We start from the raw sequence: 21,369 nt of genomic DNA on the forward strand, positions 1-21,369 counted from the left end.
AACCTATAAAATAATGCAAGTTTTAACCAGGTACATCTGTTTTCTCCTGTATTGTGCTGTACTGTACTTTACATATATACAGTGATATCCCCATTTGCCAGAACAATTGCTGCAGAACACTTCCGGCAATGAGAGATTTCCAGGTGACGAGACGACTCTCCCAAAGCCGGAAAAAAATACCCCATCCCCATAATTTTCCGGGTAACAGAAAAATGTTCTTGGAAGTTCCAGAAATTGCCCATTACATCATCTCTCGAACCCGGAAAAATATCCCTCATCCCCAGAATTTTCCAGGTAACGGAAAATTTTCTCGGAATTTCCAGAAAATGCGCCTAATTTTCATTTCTCAAACCCGGAAAAAAAACTCCCCCATCCCCGAAATTTTCCAGGTAATGGGAAAATTTTCTCAGAAGTTTCTGGATAATGTGCCCCTCGGAAAATTGTTCCCAAAGTCGGAATACATGTGAGTGTATCAATTAATTATAGGCATTATTAATATTTTAATTATTGTACTAATGAAAAAGGTCACACATTACCTCACTTAAGTTAGCATAACCATGTGTGTGAGAGAACTGTTTGAATGGTATCATAACATCATCTGGTAAGGGAGCAAGAACATCACACAAAGACAAGAACAGAAAAGTGTATAACTGTAAAATGACTTATTTTGGGTACTATTACTTTAAGTGATCAGGAAGATTGCCTGAAATCACGGTACAGTACAATACTGTACATAACAATTCAACATGGTGTTCCTAGACGAGACTCACCGGATAACAGCAAAAAAACAAACACCTAGAATGAAGACAGCTATTTAACCTTATCAGTACTGTGTATTTAACATAATAAAGAAAATTACACTTACTTGAACTCTTGACTAGACCAAGTTTAATATATCTTAAGTAGTTGAGAAAGTCACAGATGGCAATAATCTGAAACAGAATTTTCTGTGTCAATATTCCTGACCATATACATTAGAGGACAACATGTAACCCCAACAATTATTCATGTACTGTAATAGCATGATTTTACCGAGTGGTTTGAGTACAAAAGTGTGTCACTCTGAAGTGCCTTGACTGGCTGTTGCCTCAGTGGGTAGGGCTTGGGGATATTTCAGTTGTTAGCCAGTTAATGATTAAGTCTTTAAAATTTATCATTTTCTTAAAGTAATTACTCTGGATGATGAAATTTAAGGCACTTTTGTTTCTTTCATAATAAAGTGTTCTTAATGATCCTCTACTAAAAGAACTATCAGTGTATCAGAACACAAACATTACTAAATTTTGAGATGTTAGACACATACAATATTTTGTATAAAAAACTTATCTGCACTCCAGCACCATTCCTGCAGGTCTACAAAAACAACTACAATCATATGACCAATGGAATGCCTTCCAGTAACCTTACAAGCAGCTCATTTAGATTATTGCCTTTGCTCTCTTACCCTATTTCTGGCCAGCTGTGAGATATAGTACCAGTTGTCATCGCTCTCTCCAAGTCGGAAACGATACTTGCAGAAGCGAGGAACATCCAACAGCACACATTTCCTGTGTAATTATAAAATAATCCACATTAAAAACTCAAACAATATATGTACTTTAATATTTTGAAGAAAAAAAAATAATAAATTTTGAATTCTAGTAAGATAATCCTGACAGATATTAATAATTACAAAATATCTGATCTGCAGTGTGGGAATTCACAGCTATTAGTCAGATTAGCCTTTATACCTTCTGACATGACAGAGTGACCAGCTCTAAGTCCATCACACCAAGTAAGGTACATACTGTACCACTAACCCTGTCTAGCTGCTGGCAAACCCTTATTTTTTGGGGTGGGATTCAAATACCACCACTGAACTAATCATTCCCAGTCATACCTTGTTTATTAAGTACTGTAGGAATGTGTAAGGAATACAATATTTTATTCTAATCTTTATGAAATTCCTTGTTAAACTCAACAAGTCTCAAATCATTTGCCATGGAACTTTGCTGGGATAATTTACCTAAAAATACAACACTTTTTCAGATATGTAAGAAACCTATCATAAGCTTCAATTACTTTTGATGACATATCACATAATAGTACATATACTAAATATATCATTCAACAGTACCAAGCTTATGACCTACGGGAGCACAATACTGTACTGTACTTATACACAGGCACATTATTAATTCTGCTACTCGTAATGAATATGCAAGGCTTTATGAAAGGCATCAAACAATGGGTTTTCTTGCAAATGCAAACTTCATGCATGAAGGATCTATAAATTTTTAAAATACATTCCTTACTGGAATATGGAGATGGGCACTGTACAATGCATAATAAAATTCACAGGAAGGCAAGAATCTTAAACCATTCGATAAACACAACAAAACCACACATACACGTTTTATAAAACAACCAAACACATTACAGTAATATTTTGGCTTCGTACAATCAAAATGCTATTGTTTATTTGACAACTGCTGGGATAATAGGACTGTCATGTCGTTAGTGCAATCCACTGGTCATACAACATTCAGAGCAGAAGGGAGGGTTGGGAGAATGCATAGCTGGTTAACAAGCTAAACAACAAGATGGAACTAATAGTAACCTGGTTTCATCTGGGTCAACTCTGAAAAAGAGACCATACACAGGATCTCAATAAGGATTGTGGTAGTTTATCATTTTATAATAAATCTCAAAACAAAAGCTAATTTAAGGTTACAAGGTATTATAGAGATGACTATACAGTATAAAGTAAACACTTAGACTTTGCACAGATAAAAGTTTACATCTAGATTTTATGCAGTTCGTGGCACCAGCTGGTATTTCTTTCTCACCTTCCATGATTACTCAGGTGCCCTAATATTCATACATGGCTACCTGTGCATTTTGTCAGTAGGAACCTGCCATTTCCTCACATTCTTCTCTGCAGAGCTACATAAGAACTGGTGAACAGCTCACAAATATTTTTTAGTAACTTCCAGTACAAATGTTGTTGGCAGAAATGGTCAACAACACAAATATTCAAGGTAAACACCATATTAAAAATCTTCCTTACACATTTACTCTCTTGAACCCACAATCTCTATGACCAAACTTTATTTCATCCATTCGCAGTGCTGAGAATTTTGACAATACCCCAGTATTTAGAATCTAAGTCTTACAGCAGTGGGGATTATTTCACACTTTCCATTGGTACACAGGCAATGCTCCTCCTACTCACTAGCCTCTCTCTAGTCTGGTATGATTGGTCCCAGAACTATATTTCTCTATAATCTGGTATGGATTATTTGTACAGTACAAAAAAGAAGAAAAAACAACAAAAAACATACATAACAAACTAAAACACCGGACAAGGGCTTAAAACAGTTCTGTGGTTATAGTTGGCATGTATTAGTCCGCCCCTCTTGCATGGCAGTGTTACTATAACTGCATATCATGAAAATTCCATATCTATTCTGTACCCAATACTGTATTAGACTACCAATATTGCTCCACGGTCGTTCTTTTAATAACGGAGAATACCTATGCATTTTTTTTTTATTTCCCTCAAACAAAATACTGTAATTATATCCTAATAACAAGTATTTTTCCTAAAATATAAATATAATTAATGATTTAATAACACTATACAGTCTCTCCTCGACTTGCGACGGGGTTCCGTCTCGACGACCAGGTTGTAAGTCGAAAAGGCAAAAATAATACATAGAAATTCTAAAATGGGTGTCTCTTTTTCATCTCAGCACCACGAGAACTCTCACTTTTACGCTTGCCAGCCATTTAAAAGGAATTACAAAGGAAAATTTTGTCAGTACACAGCGCGATCACTAACGCCGGGACTCGAAAATACGTAATGTGAAAAATATTTTATACGACCATGGCCGTCGTAAGTCGAATATGTCTTAAGTCGATGAGAGACCGTACTGTAAACAAAATACAGTATAAACAAACCATACAAACTGTATTCACATTGTATTTTAGTCAATGAATTTACTTTCTCTTGATTTTCTCCCAAACATGATACAGTACAGTACTGTATTTATGAAAGGCAACTCATCTTGTTTCATAAATGACATGCCTGACGTTGTACACTCCTCCATACAAATGTTTGCCGATGACACCAAGTTATTTCGGGAAATTAAGAACCAAGCGGACTGTGAAGACATGCAGAAGGACCTCTGGGATCCAGGAATGGTCGAAGAAATGGCTGCTGAGATTCAATGTCACGAAGTGTAAGAGGATGCACCTGGGGCGTACCAACGGTAAGGAGGCGTATCATATGTCCCAATGGGATGAAGAAACTGCACTAGTTGAGACTGTGTGTGAGAAGGACCTAGGTGTGTATGTTGACAATGAGCTGAAGTTCTCGGGCCATTGCGAGAAGAAGGTAAATCAGGCAAATAAATTATTGGGTCTTATAAGAAGGTCGTTCAGATATCTAGACGGTCCGTCCCTCGTAACGATCTTCAGGAGTCAAGTGCTTCCCCATCTGGAGTACTGTCACCCCATCTGGTCCCCGAGATATGCTAGGGACTGTCAGTTGGTTGAAAATGTTCAAAGGAGGGCCACCAGACTGGTGCCTGCACTTCGGCACCTCAGCTACCCTGAGAGATTGGAGCGCCTGAACTTGCCTAGCTTATACTACAGACGGGCAAGGGGGGAACTAGTTGAGGTGTATAAGCATCTCAGGGGGCACTACTCAGTTGAGTGTCCTTACTTGGAGCTGGCGGACGCTCGCCCCACAAGGGGTCACAGCTCAAGATTGAAGAAGCCGCTAGTCCAGAAAACCGTGAGGGCAAACTTTTTCGGAGTGAGGGTTGTAAACTCTTGGAACAATCTACCAGAAAGTGTTGTGACGGCACTGAGTGTGAGCTCTTTCAAGACAAGACTTGACCAACACTGGAGCGGGTTCAGGTACATTCAGGAGCCGGTGCATGCCCAGTATTTGCCAACAGTGTGTGACAGAGACGTGACCGATCGTCCGGGCGGCTAACGAGCCGATCTTTTGGTGAAGAAGATAAATGAAAAGGAAAAGTAATCAGAGACGTGACCGATCGCCCAAGCGGTTAACAAGCCGATCAGTGGCGAAGAGGATAAAAAAGTAAAAAGTTGTGGTTTACAACAATCCTCCTACCATATTGCACAAATACATCAATATTTATTTATAACTAAAGTAATACCTGTACATTGCACATGTATGGTTTATGTCATTCAAAACATTATTTGACAAACTTTCATCAAAAAACATTGTATGAGGATGGATTTTGTAGTCAAAGGTGCCAATCTATCCAATACATCAACACATTTTCAGTTCCAACAGACCATGGGGGTGTAGGTACTTTTTTTGCTGACTGTACAGCTTCATTAAGTCAATAATTTATAAGAGGCAACACCACAGTAGTGCTATTCATCTGTTTCTCAACACATAAACCAGTTTAATTAAAAAAAAAATTGGGAAGAGCTTTAGTCTTAATCTGTGCTGGTCTCCTCCATGGGGTTGGGAATCATTTGTGACATTCAAAGGCAAAGGTTTATATCTACACTTGGTGGACCCTCTAACACCTTGATTTAGTGTTAAACAGAAAGTGACAAGTGTGCTTGAAGTCTCAGCCTATGGCAAGCCACCATCAAGTGGCAGCAGTAGGGGAGCCAGCTTGTGGCCAGGAATTTTCACTGCACATGGAGTGTAGTGCAGCTGTGTCACCAGAGCATGGAAATTAAGACTAGAAATGGATGTAACTGTACATAAATATTTTGTCAAAGGAGACTAGGCATGAGAGAATTTGGAACTTTGTCACATTTAAAAAATTTCCAGGACTACCAATATGTTATGGTATAGAGTGGCAAGACTGGTATTATTCTCCTAATGCTTAGGATTCATCAGTTATTGGGTTATTCCACCACTTTGGCAAGATGCAAGTCTACTGATTGGTTGTTCCACCACCAGCAAGTGCACCTAATGTGGTACCTGTACAGTACGTACTTGTTTATCACTGTGTGCACAAGGGCACATGTACAGTTGCCAGTAAAAGTCCTCCCACAAACTTGCTACACAGGGCTGTGGGAGAACTTTTGCTGGCAACTGTACAAGGAGGAAACCTAATCCTCCACAACAGTTGGAAATCTAACTTGTGACCTTTCACTTGTGAGGCAAATGGTCTACCAACTGAAAACACACACACACACACATACCAATAGGTAGTAGGCAGCTATCAAACTGGGAGGTACTACTGCCTGGGAAGATATTGTAAGAATAATGTATTGTCTAATGGTAGACCCTGCTGCCATATGGCATCACGAATATTGTGACCAAGTCCCAGGTTGCTGATCTGTCTTTCTGCCTCATTTACACACAATTGCAGGGTCTCAATTGTTTCTCTTACTATTGACAAAACAACATACCCCGTACACTACGTATATTGTTTCTCGCTTTTGATTTTGATTTTTTTTTTGTATTTCTTCATGGTTCTTTATTATTATTATTATTATTACAGTACAGTGTTGTTACTGTATATTATTATTACTATCATTATTATTTGGTTTCCAATTTTGTATTTTTTATTATAAATTTTTGCCCCCCAGGCCCCAATGTGGGTCAGTGATCTGTGCCCAGGTGGGCTAATCCCCGTAAAAAAAAAATACACATACCTGTACACGTATGCATGCACTCACACACACTCTCACTAAAGCCATGATATAGAACACAAAGAAATATAAATATGAAGATTTTTTACAAATGGTGCACATCTTGTATCAAGCTTCTTTTGTAATAAATAACTCCAGCTTCAGGCAGCATTAACAGGAAGATTATTTATGCAACACCACTCCCCCTACTATTTCATCACCTACCTTATTACCCTCACTGAAAAAATACTAATTTTCTGTCTTCACAGAATGAAGTGATTTAATGTGACCCGTTCCGGTGAAAATTACAGTGACCCCTCGTTTAACGAACGCCTCGGTTAACGAAATTTCGGTTAACGAACTGCCTTCCATAAGGATCTTCAATTCGGTTAACGAACAAAAATTCGGTTAACGAATTTCTTAACGACCGACATGTTTTCGCTTGCACTGGGCAACCAGCTTTTAGTATCAGTCCGCCAATACATTAATCGGTTCTAGGGCTTAAATTCCTTACTATTTTAGTAAATATCAAGAAGTTTATACTATTCAATAATTTTAAAAGTTTAATATTCAATTTTTTTGTCATTTTAACGATTATTGAACATAATTGAAGGTAAAGTGACTAGTTTAATGCGCGGCATCCAGCCTCTTAACACAGCAAACAGGCGTTAGTCTCTCTCTGTTTTCACTGGAGGTAACATCTTGCTTGAGACTCTCTTCAGCTAAACACTTTTTTTCTGTGTTTCCAAGCAAATTATTGGTCATTTTGAAATACATTTTACATATTGACAATATATAATGCAGTGCAGTGTTGATTTAAAGAAAATAATCTTGAATTACACCAAGAGAGCTAAAATTTTATGGATGAAATGGCACCATGGGGTGACTTCTCTTCCACCCCAATGCCTTCTCTTCTTCCTTCTCCTCCACCCCCATTCAAAATCCCATCATCATCATCCAGGAGCCTTCTACAAACACACCTCAAAGTAAGTGAACTTTTCTACCATTTTTGTTGAATTTAGGAAATTTTCGGTGAGCTGGAACCAATTACCCAAAAACCCATTGAAACAATGGTTTCGGTTAACGAACTTTTCGGTTAACGAACGACCTTCTAGAACGGATTGAGTTCGTTAACCGAGGGGTCACTGTATTCCTTTATCAAATACTATAAAGTAAACCTAAACTGTACGTAAATCTATGTCTCTTAGTCTCCTTCAGGAAATTATTCATACAGAATTAAAAAAATAGTTATTTTATGTATACCTGGTACATAACCTAATTTCAATACAACTTCTCAAGCACTGTATACGGTAGTACAGTACAGTACTACAACTTGGGTTTCTTATGAATAATTGAAATCTCATCTTGTGTAAGATAAGAGACAAAGAAACAATCTTACTACCACAAATAACAACCCCCTGTACTAATGTCACCTAAAGCTTGACTTTTGCAGTACACCATTTACAGGCTTTACCTATTAATAAATAAATGTCCAGTACAGTATATAGAAATTATGTACCCAGTAGATCTCATTAGTTTTGATAATTTTCTGTAATTGTAATAAACATTTAAAAGTAAAATAAAAAATCAAATGAGGCCATTGAGAAGCTTCACACTCACCTCGGGCAACTACTCTTTTGTCGTGGGTTGACTTCCTCAATATACACAGCATTATCCTCTATGGCCCTCTGGACACGGTGTGCCAGCATGGAGTTAGGAAACGCCAGACACAGGTCTATGTCTTCCTCATATATACGCTGCATAAAGGTATCTGACCGGTCTAACGTTGGATTCTGTTTCCAAGCTATAAACTCTTTATGTACAACTGGATCCACCTACAAGAAGAAAGAAGAGAAGAAAAAAGTGATATTACTTAGATGTCTAATATGAGCCGTAACTACAGTACTGAGTTTTAACAAGAACTGGAACTATCTATTACATCAAGACCTAATTTGAAATGCAAGAATTAAAAGAACACACTACAGTATATCAGTGTACGGCTAGGATGTTGAAATGAAATATTTCTTGATGTAACAAGGGCAGCCTACTTTGAGCACTACAATATCCATACAGAATATTTGTAAGTAGGAACCTAGAAATTAAAAACCATGACAGACATGTCTTGGAATTTTCAGCTAAATGCCAATACAAAAAACTGTGAATTTCAGAGATACTTTAATGAATTTACCGTATTTACAAAATGAAGATAAATTTCCAAGTATATTGCATGTACTGTTTCATGTGAAAGATAAGATTAAGATAAAAGCTAATGTCCCCAAAATAATAAATAAAACATAAGGCTAAACAGTAAAATTAGTAAATCCATCTAACATAAGAATGGAATAATTACTGAAAAGAAGACTAATTTTTGCTGTATTTTCTTGAGTCTCATATGGAGCCTTCCTTACACACACCAACAAACACACGATTATTCTGACTTACTGCAAGAATTACACTGTATGAGGAGAGGAACTATTTTGAGCTAAGATTATCAGCAGAAACTTGTTAAAGCTTGTTACTGCACCTAAACTACCTTTCTAATATTGGTCTTGATTGAAATTCAGTATGTGTTCAGTATTCCAACAGGAGGCTGCTGGATGACTACCGTATCCATATTTTCCTAAACTTGTGGCCAAATAATTTAAATATGGATCATTGGTGTTCGACTGATTTGTTCTAAAAGGCTAGAGATTCCTTTTTCATGGTGTAGCCTTGATTAAATTGTCTTTTATAAACATGTAAAGTTGCCTCCATTTATAACAAGTACAGTGACTGGCATATTTTATGAGATGTGGCACCACGTAATCTATACTAAAACTATAAACCATGCCATTTTGATTTTTCCATTTCTGCTATAACTGAGCCACTCAACTTTCAGGTAAATTACTGTACTGCTATATTCCTTCTCATTAATTTACCCTTCCAACCACTGAAGCATGGTAATGTAATACTATGTGACAGCAGATTTTTAAAGCAGTTAATAGGGCGAGGTTATGGTTTTGTGAGTGTATGTTCTGTTTAATAAAACAATCCAGAAAGAATACTGAAACATTAAGACAGACTCACCTCCCAACACTCAGGGTCCAGTGGGAACTGTGATAGAGCCGCTGCATCATTTATTCGGCTTTCCTTCAGTGGAGAACTTGGAGGTGTCGTGTCTCGGCCGTATTTTAGGTCAAAATCTGATGGTGATTTACGATGACCCCTTTGGAATATTTTTTTCCCTGGAATTTTTGTTTTAGTTTAGTTATACATGCAATACTGTATTATTTGAAGGTGTGTCTTGCTTAAATTACAAGCTAAGATAATTACAAGTACAATCCAGGACAGCTGTGACGAACTCAACTAACAACCAATCTACGACTCTATCAAAGGTGACATGCCGTGAGATTACCTGATTCCTCACTCAGCTGCATCAAAGGTACCAGTGACGAACCTACACTCATTCAGACAAGTTTTAACAAGTCAGATATTTGTCATCTAACCACAACTAAAACAATGGTGGCGATATACATACGTAAAAATAAAGAATAAAAAATATTACTAAATCCTAACACCCATCATCTAGGTTTATCAACAGAGTATTTCAGGGTTCTAACACCTGTACCATACAGTACTGACTTTTAACCAATATACTAATGCAAGAAATCTCCTTGTCCTAAACATGGTACTGTATGTCATCTTCTTGTTTCAAACAATTACAGTACAGTAGTGTACCGTACTGCACAATTTTATTATAATACAAATAACCCATTGCAAATAACAGCCTTCATAGCTACTGTATAAAAAACTTTCCAAGTGTACTGATAGTGAGGCAAGTACTGTACTGTACTTTGTTTTTAGTTAAGGTATTCTAAAGATTTCCCTGTAGCCTAGTTTAGTATTATAACTCATCACTTAACATACATAACAAAGTTTGTTTCCTTCACCTGTCTCTGCCACACTCTTGGTGATGAGCTGAGGGTGGAGGTGAGGGTTGGGTGCTGCTGGCGTGGAGGTGATGACCAGGGCTTTAAGGGCAGTTACCTCCGCCTGTAGCACCTCCACCTGCATCTCAGCCTCCCGAAGTGACCTCTCTGCACTGGCTGCACGCTGGTTGGCATTGTGGACCATACTGTGGGCTTCCTGCAAGGCAAATAAAATAATTTGAAGACACTCAGGATGTTACTGTACCTCCTTATTAGTACTGTATTGCAGGAAAAAAAACAGTACAGTATTTGTACTATACGACATGGCACTGAAGGTGGGAGACAGAAAAAAGTATGAGGTTGACTGTAAGGAAAATTATCTGTGCTGTACAGTACTGTTCTCATTCTGCTTACAGTATATCTGGCAAAAAAAATAATTGCTTATTAGAGAAAGACCATTTTTACCGACTTGTGTGAAATGTGAAGATTGAGTAAGTGGTCTTATTAATATTAAGTACAGACCCCCACCCCCCAAAAAAAGTAAATAAAAAATAAAAATATATAAACTATTAAAATTATAATAAAACACATTCTGAATCATCCTAACTAAAATCAGGTGACATCCTCATCTGAAATCAAACATTATAAGTCAACATTAATACTGCATACTATAAATAGGTACAGTATTGCCAAGTGCTTATCTAAGGATTAGTGGTAATCACCGGAATGTTCACTATCACAGATACAGTACACGCTGGCACTGGTGGTGAACCTTACACACACAGATTACCACAATAATGTTGTGCCAGGTGTTGACCCTTTGTCCTCCCCCCGGAGCTCCTACCACTGGAATGTTCCCGCTATTCACCTACCGGGTAGTGATACTGCTAACATGTGGTGGTCTCTGTCTACTTGTGTGCCTGCCAGATGGGGTGCAACCATTTGGTGTTAAACATTTGCACTGAGTACTGTATCACATTTAATATTTTTATTTAACTTACCATAATGGAGTAATTAAAGTCCTTTGGCCAAATGAAATATTAAAAAAGTACGGGACATATTAGTGTAAAGCCTTCGTCCTGAATCCTAGTACACAATGATCACAAGATGACTGGTGGTATCATCAGTTACTACTGGGTGTAGATAAAACTACCTGTACTTCAACACAGACCAACCTGCACCACGGTACTTAACACGTTACCCCGATAGAAATGTCTTCTACGAGACTCATTATCTTTATTATTACGATTTTCATATGAGAAATACAGGGTACAGTAGTTTGCAAAAAGTAATACACACACTATATATATATATATATATATATATAGGTCAATAACCTAAGTTTAACTTCACTTTCATAGTTAACACAAGTAGCGCGGTAAATACTGTACTTGCTTCACTCCCACAGCTGTGATTCCCGTCATTAGTGTTGCTGCCATATGCCGCCACAAGTCTCACCTTTTTCAGGTGTAAAATTAAACTACTACTACTGCTGCTCCAACACATCACTACTGTTCTCCCAGACACATATCTAACTGTACTGTAACACCAACTGATGACAACTATGTGAGGGAGGTAAGTGACCGGTCACACTGGTACAAAATGCTTGTCATCACATGCTCGACACAAGCTGTATGTTATTCCTCATAAACATTCATCACTCGTGCACAACACACTAATCTTTCCTCACTTAGATATGTTCAAGATTACAATAAATGGTAAGTACAACCAGCTGTAAATGGCCGCCTGACTTTACAGCTGAAAACTTGAGGACGAACAAATGCGGTAGCGGCCACACTAGGTACAGTTCCTTGTGTTCCATAAATGGCGTTAGTAATTACTGTTAGTATAAAATTACCTGCATACATTACCAACACTTAACAAACTGATATAATTTAGAATGAGAAGTAGCGTTCACCAGCTAAGGACAATCACAGTACATTCTGGCCGCGACTGTACACATTTAAGCATATTTGGTAGGAGAATAATCTTGGAGTATTGGGTGGCATATGTTAACACCTTATACTGCTGACAGCAACAAGGAGCCACATCTTTCTTTAAAATATATTTTCTTTATGTTATGAATTATCCATTGTATATATATTCTTATCTTCCAGGCCAGGTTGTGTGTGTAACGTATAATGTACTGTATATTGTACAAACAAAACAGTCTTGCATGACCATTACCATAAAACTTAATCGCCTAAATATCTCCATAGTATACATGCGATAAGTTCATCAACATAGATACAGTGTTGTCAGGAAACACACATTTAACATTGGTCTATTCCTCTCCCTTTATGCAACATGTATAATTCATAATACAGTGCATAATGCAGAAACGTTTAGAGTTCAACACTAGACACCCTTCCATTACCTGGAGATGGGCGAGGTGAAAGGTGAGAGCAGATTAATTTAGATTGGGTTAGGTTATACCGCATTAGATTAGGTCAGTTTGGGTTACACTATACCTTAGGTTGTATTACATTAGGTTAAACTAAGCTAAATTATATTAGGTTAGGGTGTTGAATCATCAGGTTAATCTTCGTATCTGTATCCTAGTTACAAGAATGAGGTAACTGTCATCCGTCAGTAGTTAAGCTGTCACTAGATCTTGGCTGTGACTTGTACAACACAATCTGACCTGAGCCTGATATTGCTCGGTTACACACACACACGACCTTGATCTAATAATAATACAAGTGACTTTGCAGATATAGTTTTTAAGTACAGTACAAAGGCAGATTATATGCATGTTCTTGGCGTCAGTTACACATGTTAGGTCATTCGTGTGAAGGTCATGTTAGTTCAGGTTAGGTTAAGTTATTTTAGATTGGTTAGGTTAGTTAGGTAAAGTTCGGTTAGGTTTGGTCTGTTAGGTTAGGGATGTTAGGTGAAGTTAGATTAGGTTTGATCTGTTAGGTTATGGAGGTTAGTTGAAGTTAGGTTAGGGAGGTTAGTTGAAGTTAGGTTAGGGAGGTTAGTTGAAGTTAGGTTAGGGAGGTTAGTCGAAGCTAGGTTAGGGAGGTTAGTCGAAGCTAGGTTAGGGAGGTTAGTCGAAGCTAGGTTAGGGATGTTAGATCAATTAGGTTAGGGAACAATGACCTCTCACATTATGTAGCCTTAACCCCTATAAAAGTGTGTATGTGACCCTGAAGTGATGGCCATATTATCTACTCTTAAGTAACCTTCATCCACACAGCAGTAATCTTTTATCTTCATATTACCTAACATTGCTGACATAAATCACCACCCCTCACGTAAACCAACAACATATCAAAGTCCAAATCAGTGTATTTTTGGAACCTATCAGATATTAGAGCGTCATACTACCGGCCAGTGACTGTGGGCGGTGGTCGAAAAACACAACCCTGGAGCCAGCTGACAGACTACGTATATCTACCAGGGATCCTCTTGATGTGTGGGGGCAGGTTGGTATTACATGGTACAATGGAAGCAGCAAAACACACACACACTGATAATTATCGTCCTTTTGTTGTGGTTGATAAACAATTACACCCATTATGTGATAGTTCTACTGTGCATGACAAAAGGTTAACCACAGATCTGGTTCACTGCCCTAGTATAACACCACTTATTAGATATTCAATGTTCATTATCGAAATCCCATTAACCTTATCAATACAGATCAAATATTATTATTCACATCAACACAAATATCAGAAGACCTACAGGATACAGGTCGTTACGTAGACAGACCCACAAGTCGCTTCCCACACACACTAAAGGTAACTGGAATTTGTGTGGTAATACATAACCTTAGTCTCCTAACCTAATACTATACATTAAAATAAGTAATAGTAAACATTCGTAATCTTGTGTTAAAATTATTTCACATTAATAAAAACAACTTTTCCTAAAATGGGAATATAGTACATAAAAAAGCGGCTTTTACCTACATAACACGAAAGGGTATTATGTTGAGCCCAAGTGAACGTTTACTTGCAAGAACTGATCATTGTACTCTTATGACGGTGACTCCTCGCAGATAACCAGGAGGTATTTGAATCACGTGAAGATCACACACTCAAGCTTATTTCACCTCATGATTACACAACCAAACCTAACCTAACCCCCCCAGGTAGTGATAGGATGTTTTAATCAGGTGATATAACCTACGATGTCTAAATTTCACGTGATCCAGGTACTTTAAGCCTCGTTTATCTTATCCCTGAGTGACGACCACAGATACTGTACTGTACTGTACCATCAGAGGCTGGGAGCTTGCACTGAACCCTTATGTGTGGCGCGCTCCCAGCTACTGATTGTATCTGTAGTAGACGAAGCTTAAAATACAATCACCTATTCAGTTACTGCTTAATGGAGTCTGTTGTGATTATAGTAGTGAATCAGTGTCATGCTGAACCGGGTATATGCTTGACACCACCAATCATAGCGCCAGTAATATAACTCTGAGAAACATATAACGATGCAAGGTCAGAATAATACCCAATGAATATATAATTAATATTTATCCTTAAAACTCTGACGTGAGGTTAGAGACACGTCACCCACCCTGACACACCTGTACACCACCCGACTCACATTACTTGCATGGTGACTCATACAACGATATTTGTGATGGCGTGTGAGATGTTATTCTTTGTGTTATTCATATCGGCCCTCATAATAATTAACGTTAAATGACTCATTACTATGTATCCGTGGCTCTATCTACACCTGTACTTATGACTCGGAATAAATCTCTCAGAATTTACTAATCTACGCTCCACAAAGACTTCCAGGAAGGTAAGAGTTAACATGAAGTGTCACAAGTGTAGGTTGAGAAACACTTAATACTAAAGTGTTAACCCGGACGCGCGCTGGCCAGCAGACACAACGCACCACTGTTGTGTTTATTTGTGGAATTATGGAATAACGTCAAGAAGCAAGCGTCTGTAGAGTTTATTTTGTTAATTTTTTATAAAATCTTTCAAAATATATAATCGCATGGGGACACCGAGAACCTATGGGAAGATTTGTGGAGGTTAGCAAGACAAGCCAGCAGCACCCAGTGGACCTTGTGGCCATACTGTAGGTGTTCACATTACTACCACCTCAGTTTTGAGTTAATCTTTCATAATCAGGAAGCACTTGGTATTAATCAGGTTACTACTCAACAGCAGCTGGGGGTCTATGGTCAAGATCTCGTATTTTATAAGGTTATATCTCGACTCTGCCCCCACTGTGTGTTGAGGGCGATAATACATGGTAAGTTTTGGTATAGGATGTGGGCGGTACAAGAGGGTGTATGTAGGTGGGTGATGTATGAGCAAGTGGGCGGTGTGCGTGTCATGGGTAGGTGGTACAAGAACTATGTGAGAGTGTGTGAACAGTATGTAGGATAGAGGTGGGCGGAGGGAGGATGTGTGGGTGGGGTAGACAAGGTGGGTGGATGGATAGGAGGCAGGGCGGCAGAGGAGGTGTGTGGGCGGTGTAACAGGTGGAGAGGGCTGGGGTAGGCACGAGAGCAAGACAAAACTGAACCAAATATAAACACAGATTAAATTATTCACAGCGATAGACCTCACCTGACCACCACCACCACCACCAGCCTCGTCTCTCCATATCACCTGGTGAGAGAGTGCGGCCGTCAACACCCACGTCACTGCCTCACAGATAACACCACCTCCACCTGGTACGTCATACCGAGTCTCCTGAAGACCACTGCACCGTGATGGCAGCTGTCTGGACCTTCCCATGTACTCGTATACTATGCTACCTACGCTTGATACAGCTTCTTTGTTTTCAGTAGGTTAGGCTAAAGATAAGCTGGATCACTTAAGGAATCTGCACCCAAGCTTATTTCACCAAATGATTAACCACCCTAACACTAACCTAACCTAACCACCCTAACACTAACCTAACCTACCCTTTTCATCCCTTAAATAATGTTAGGGTGTTTCATCATCAGGGGAAATAAACTGGGGTGACTAAAATGTAAATCCAATTCTCATATATCCATTACACCATAACTAACGTTTATAGGAGAGTAGGTAAACGTCACTTGTATTATATATTAAAAATTTGGGTCAAACTGTACTGCTGCTCTCTCTCTCTCTCTCTCTCTCATTCACTAGACAGCTTGCTACTTACTATTTACGCTGGGATACCCTACCCTGCACACCTCCCTCCCTCCCGCCCACACACACCACTCATTCATATACTACACTACACGGGTCAGTCTGCGCATTCATTTACCTAGCCATTAATTACCTTTACCTACTCTTCAAGTCTGGTGGTGAGTTTTGTCGGATCACCTGCAGATTAGCCCTACTAGAGAAAGCTACAGGTGTGGGTTAAGACTACCACACTAGAGAAAGCTACAGGTGTGGGCTAAGACTACCACACTAGAGAAAGCTACAGGTGTGGGTTAGAGCTGCCACAACACGAGTAAGAGAGTGACCATGAAAGCCAAAAGCCTGCAGACAGAGCTCTAAGCCATCTACTCATACTTACGTGCAGTGTCGTGTATTCCTGAGGTTTGAGCTTATCTTAGTAGGTCAGGCTGAGATTGGTGTTGCTCGTATTATTGTTACCACTGTTAGTATTATCACCACTATTATTATTATTATTATTATTATTACCATTATTATTATTACTACCGTTATTATTACTACCACAACTACTATTATTAGTATTACTACCACCAGTCCACCACTATTATTATTACTACTACTACTACTACTACCACTATTATTATTACCACCACCATTATTATCATCATTACTACTACCACTATTATTATTATTACTACTACTACCATTATTATTTTTTATTTATTTTTTTTATTTTTTTATAATGGCGTTGTGCGATGTGAACGTATTGTGGTGTCTGTAGTGACAGTGGTGTAGTGGTGAATGTGGTGAATGTGATGATTGTGGTGACTTGCGGTGAGTGTAGAACAGATGTAATAATAATTGTGGCGTGGGCGTGAAATGATTGAGGCATGTGCGGGCGGTATGCGGGCGTGGCCTACATTAAAAGTCTCAACACATTACACTTTCTCACACATGATCCGTGAAAGTTCTCGAACCTAGAATACTGAACCTCATAAAAAAACTGACAGACAGACAGACAAGAGACAGACAGATAAAGACAAGAGACAGACAGATAAAGACAAATTATGACGATTGATTCATTTAGAGCGACTAACAGACACTCGCTTCGAAATTTCTCTCTCTCTCTCTGTCTCTCTCGCTCGCTCTCAAAAAATATATTCCTCTGAAAATATTACCAAACTGTTTAAGTAACATCCCCACGCCACTATCAGTAACACTCCCACGTCTCTACAAGTAACAGTAGCATATCTCTCTCACGTATAAGTAACATCACATCGTCTCTTACCTTCACCAAGTAACACCACGACCCAGTATCAATGAAGTAACTGGACCTAACACGACACGCACGAACACCCACATGCAAAAAAAATAATAACTTGTACGATGATTTTCCACGTTACTTTTTGGCAGACATTTTCTTCAAGTATCTTGTGTGTGTGTGTGTGTGTGTGTGTGTGTGTGTTTCCGAATTCATTCTTATATTTCTCTTATTGCTTTATTTCTTTCGTTTATTAATTTTTCGTTATTCTTTTGTTTTTATGGCAGTATTTTTATTTGTTTACAATTTGATCTGTTCTTTCAATGCCTAATCATTCCATTTATTTATGTTTTAATGATTTTTGTTCCAATTTGATAAGTGGTTATTATTAATTTTACATCTACTCTCTTTATCATTCATTTTGTATATTGTTATTTATTTGTTTCTCTCTAAACCCAATTATATATATCTTAACGTTGTATATAATTGTACTTTTATATTTCACTGTAAAACAATTCTATTTCAATACATTTTTCTAATATCAAATTCTACTTTCCTTTACTTTCTCTTTTCTTATTTGATATTAATACAATTTTATCTCATTATTTTATTCTACTTTCTGATTTTACTCAAGACAAGAACAATTTTATTTCAATTTATCTTCCTAATATTAAATTCTTTCATTATTATTTTTTATTTTGTTTGTCATTTAACATCATTTTATCTTATTTAATCATCCAATCTTTTTACTCTTTTTTGTTATTTACACCAAATTATTTTAACACTAAGTTACCTTTTGTTATTACCAACGGTATATTTATTCACTTCAATTATTATTTAACCTGATTTAACATAATATAAACCTAACGCATTATTAACATGCAAAATATTACCTAAACCTAACACAATAACATCTAAACAAATATTAACATAATTATCATCTTAACACAATATTAACACAACATTATCTTAACATACAACATTCATCCTTCAACATTCTCACTACCAAAGAGTATCTCAACACATCATTCACTCCCATGACAGTCACTACCACCCCCCCCCTCCAACTCTCTCTTCCGTCCTCTAAGTTTCCCGATGTTATACTTTCAATACTTTCTAAAAACTAATTACTGAACAGAGAGATGTATGAATGATTTCCAATGTTTTGTCGTGTCATTCTACCTCCTCCCCCTCCCCAGCTTGGTGTATTGACAAAAAGTGAAAGGTATTTGGAATGAAAGTCACCTGAAGATTAACCCCACCTCCTCGATCTGTATTAACCTAAAGATTAACCACGCTAATGCTAACCTACCCTGAACATAACTTTAATCTAACGCTAACAAAACCTAACCTAACCTAACTATCCGATCCTAACCTTACCTAACGCTATCCTAACCTAACCTAATCAAACGCTAACCTACCCCCTCTCTCCTCCCCCTCAGGTGGTGTTAGGGTGGTTAATCTTCAGGTGATCCGAAGACATTTAGACAAAGAGACGAGGGTGAAACTGTTAATGGTGGCAGGAAGTGTTTTATCAAGTGACGTCTGACACTAGAACAATACATGTGACACTACAGGTCTGGTGTCAGGTATATGCATATCTGACACTACACTTAATACGTCATATAACCCGTGTCAAGTACCTGCAACATATCTGACACACCACATACACCCAGCATATCCACATACCTTAGTTGTAACTCAACATGACAAAACACATATGTAACCCAGTTCCCACATATTTACAACACCACATCTCACACGACACACACACCACACACACGACACACACACACACACACACACACACACACACACACACACACACACACACGAGTCAATTTAAAACTTTATATTCAAGAGTATTTGCAAAAAGATACAAAATGGAGAATGTGTATTTATTTACATATTGTCCATTATTTTTATCGTCGTTATATTATTCCGGGCTGAGAGAGACATTACACCATTCAACACTACCAACTGTCATAGCTTCAACAACGTGTAGTATAGTGTTCATCATCACCATCACCATCTCTCCGTCACCCCACCAGCCAGACCTCGACACAATTCCTTACCGGGACTGAGACAATGTTTACAATCGAGTCTTATGCTTTTCCGGAGCCATTTTTATCCTGTCATCATTGTGTTCCAACTGGAGTGGGTTCAGTTAGATGTATATACGAGTTAAAGGAGATTTATTACCTCAGTTAATTAGTATATTTATTTAATTTTCTGTTAGGAGGAATATTTGGGGGGACCTAATGTAGTGTTGCCAACTCCGTATCTGTACCACAAGGAGGAAAGGACAGTGTTACCAAGGAGTGGAGAGTTGTACCACCTGGCGGGTCACAACACAACTATTTAACAAGAGTGCAGCCGGGAAAGTGAGACACCCCTCCCCCACGCCCCTTCGTCAAGTCTCCTCCCCACCTCCCTCCAATCTCCTCCCCACCTCCCTCCAGTCTCCTCCCCACCCTACTCCCCTCCCTTCCGCTCCCCACCGACCCGATCTTAAATTTCTCTCTCACGTCCATCAGACCGAGTTATATTCCCTCCCCTCACACTATGGTCCTCCCCTCCCGTCACACTATGGTCCTCCTCCCTCACACTGGTCCTCCCCTCCCTTCACACTATGGTCCTCCCCTCACCTCCCACACCCTCCCTCATGGTCCTCCCTCCCTCACACTATAGTCTCCCTCACACTATGATCCTCCCCCTCCCCTCACACTATGGTCCTCCCCCTCCCCTCACACTATGATCCTCCCCTCCCCCTCTCCCACATCAATACCCAAAACTACACCAGTACACCCCTACCACACACTAGTACACTCACCCTCACCACACCAGTACACCCTACCACACACCAGTACACTCACCCTCACCACACCAGTACACCCACCACACCAGTATACACCCACCACACCAGCACACCCCCACCACACCAGTACACCCCCACCCAGTTGTCATATAATACAGCAGGCGCCCACACATGACCCAGCCAATGTTTTCTTTCTACAATAAAATTAAACTTTACGGTACATTTACTACGGTAGCTACGGGCATTGTATAGTCGTGTGTCCGTCATCCACTACGAACACGGGTATTTTAATGGTTTTATTTCGTTGTGACCTCCTCGTTATAAGCCTTTACAACGAAGTCCAACGATTTTCTAACTACGAATTTTTATAACCTTATAATGCAAAAATTTTCTATCAATTATGAATCGCATTTTTTAAATAGAAGAATAGCAATAATTTTCTAACTACGAAATACATTTTGTTAACTATGAATCGCAATATTTTTTTATTTTTTTTTTTTTATTGACTAGAAAAAAAATGTATCACCTATGAATTGTTATGATGTCACGCGACCCCCTATCATTGTACTCCTCCTCCTCCTACCAGAATTATGGTGGCCGCTTTTGACGTCTAACCTTACTTCACACCGCTTCTCTTGCCTGAGGACCCGACCATTCCTCAGGCGGACCAAGAGACTATAAGCCCAT

At 38.6% G+C, this 21,369-nt stretch overlaps 1 protein-coding gene across 1 annotated transcript in view; it reads right to left on the reverse strand.

Moving 5' to 3' along the window:
• Positions 1-21,369, reverse strand: part of LOC121861063 (guanine nucleotide exchange factor for Rab-3A-like) — a 111,632-nt gene that overhangs the window by 9,330 nt on the left and 80,933 nt on the right. The window contains exons 3-8 of the mRNA XM_042358635.1: positions 10,545-10,740; positions 9,682-9,839; positions 8,236-8,450; positions 2,600-2,620; positions 1,445-1,547; positions 866-932 (exon numbers count right to left, since the gene is read on the reverse strand). Coding sequence (XP_042214569.1) covers positions 866-932; positions 1,445-1,547; positions 2,600-2,620; positions 8,236-8,450; positions 9,682-9,839; positions 10,545-10,740 — 760 coding nt within the window. The remainder of the gene's footprint in view (positions 1-865; positions 933-1,444; positions 1,548-2,599; positions 2,621-8,235; positions 8,451-9,681; positions 9,840-10,544; positions 10,741-21,369) is intronic.

The sequence above is a fragment of the Homarus americanus genome, unplaced genomic scaffold, assembly GCF_018991925.1.
Source record: "Homarus americanus isolate GMGI-L3 unplaced genomic scaffold, GMGI_Hamer_2.0 scaffold8240, whole genome shotgun sequence".
Taxonomy (NCBI): domain Eukaryota; kingdom Metazoa; phylum Arthropoda; class Malacostraca; order Decapoda; family Nephropidae; genus Homarus; species Homarus americanus.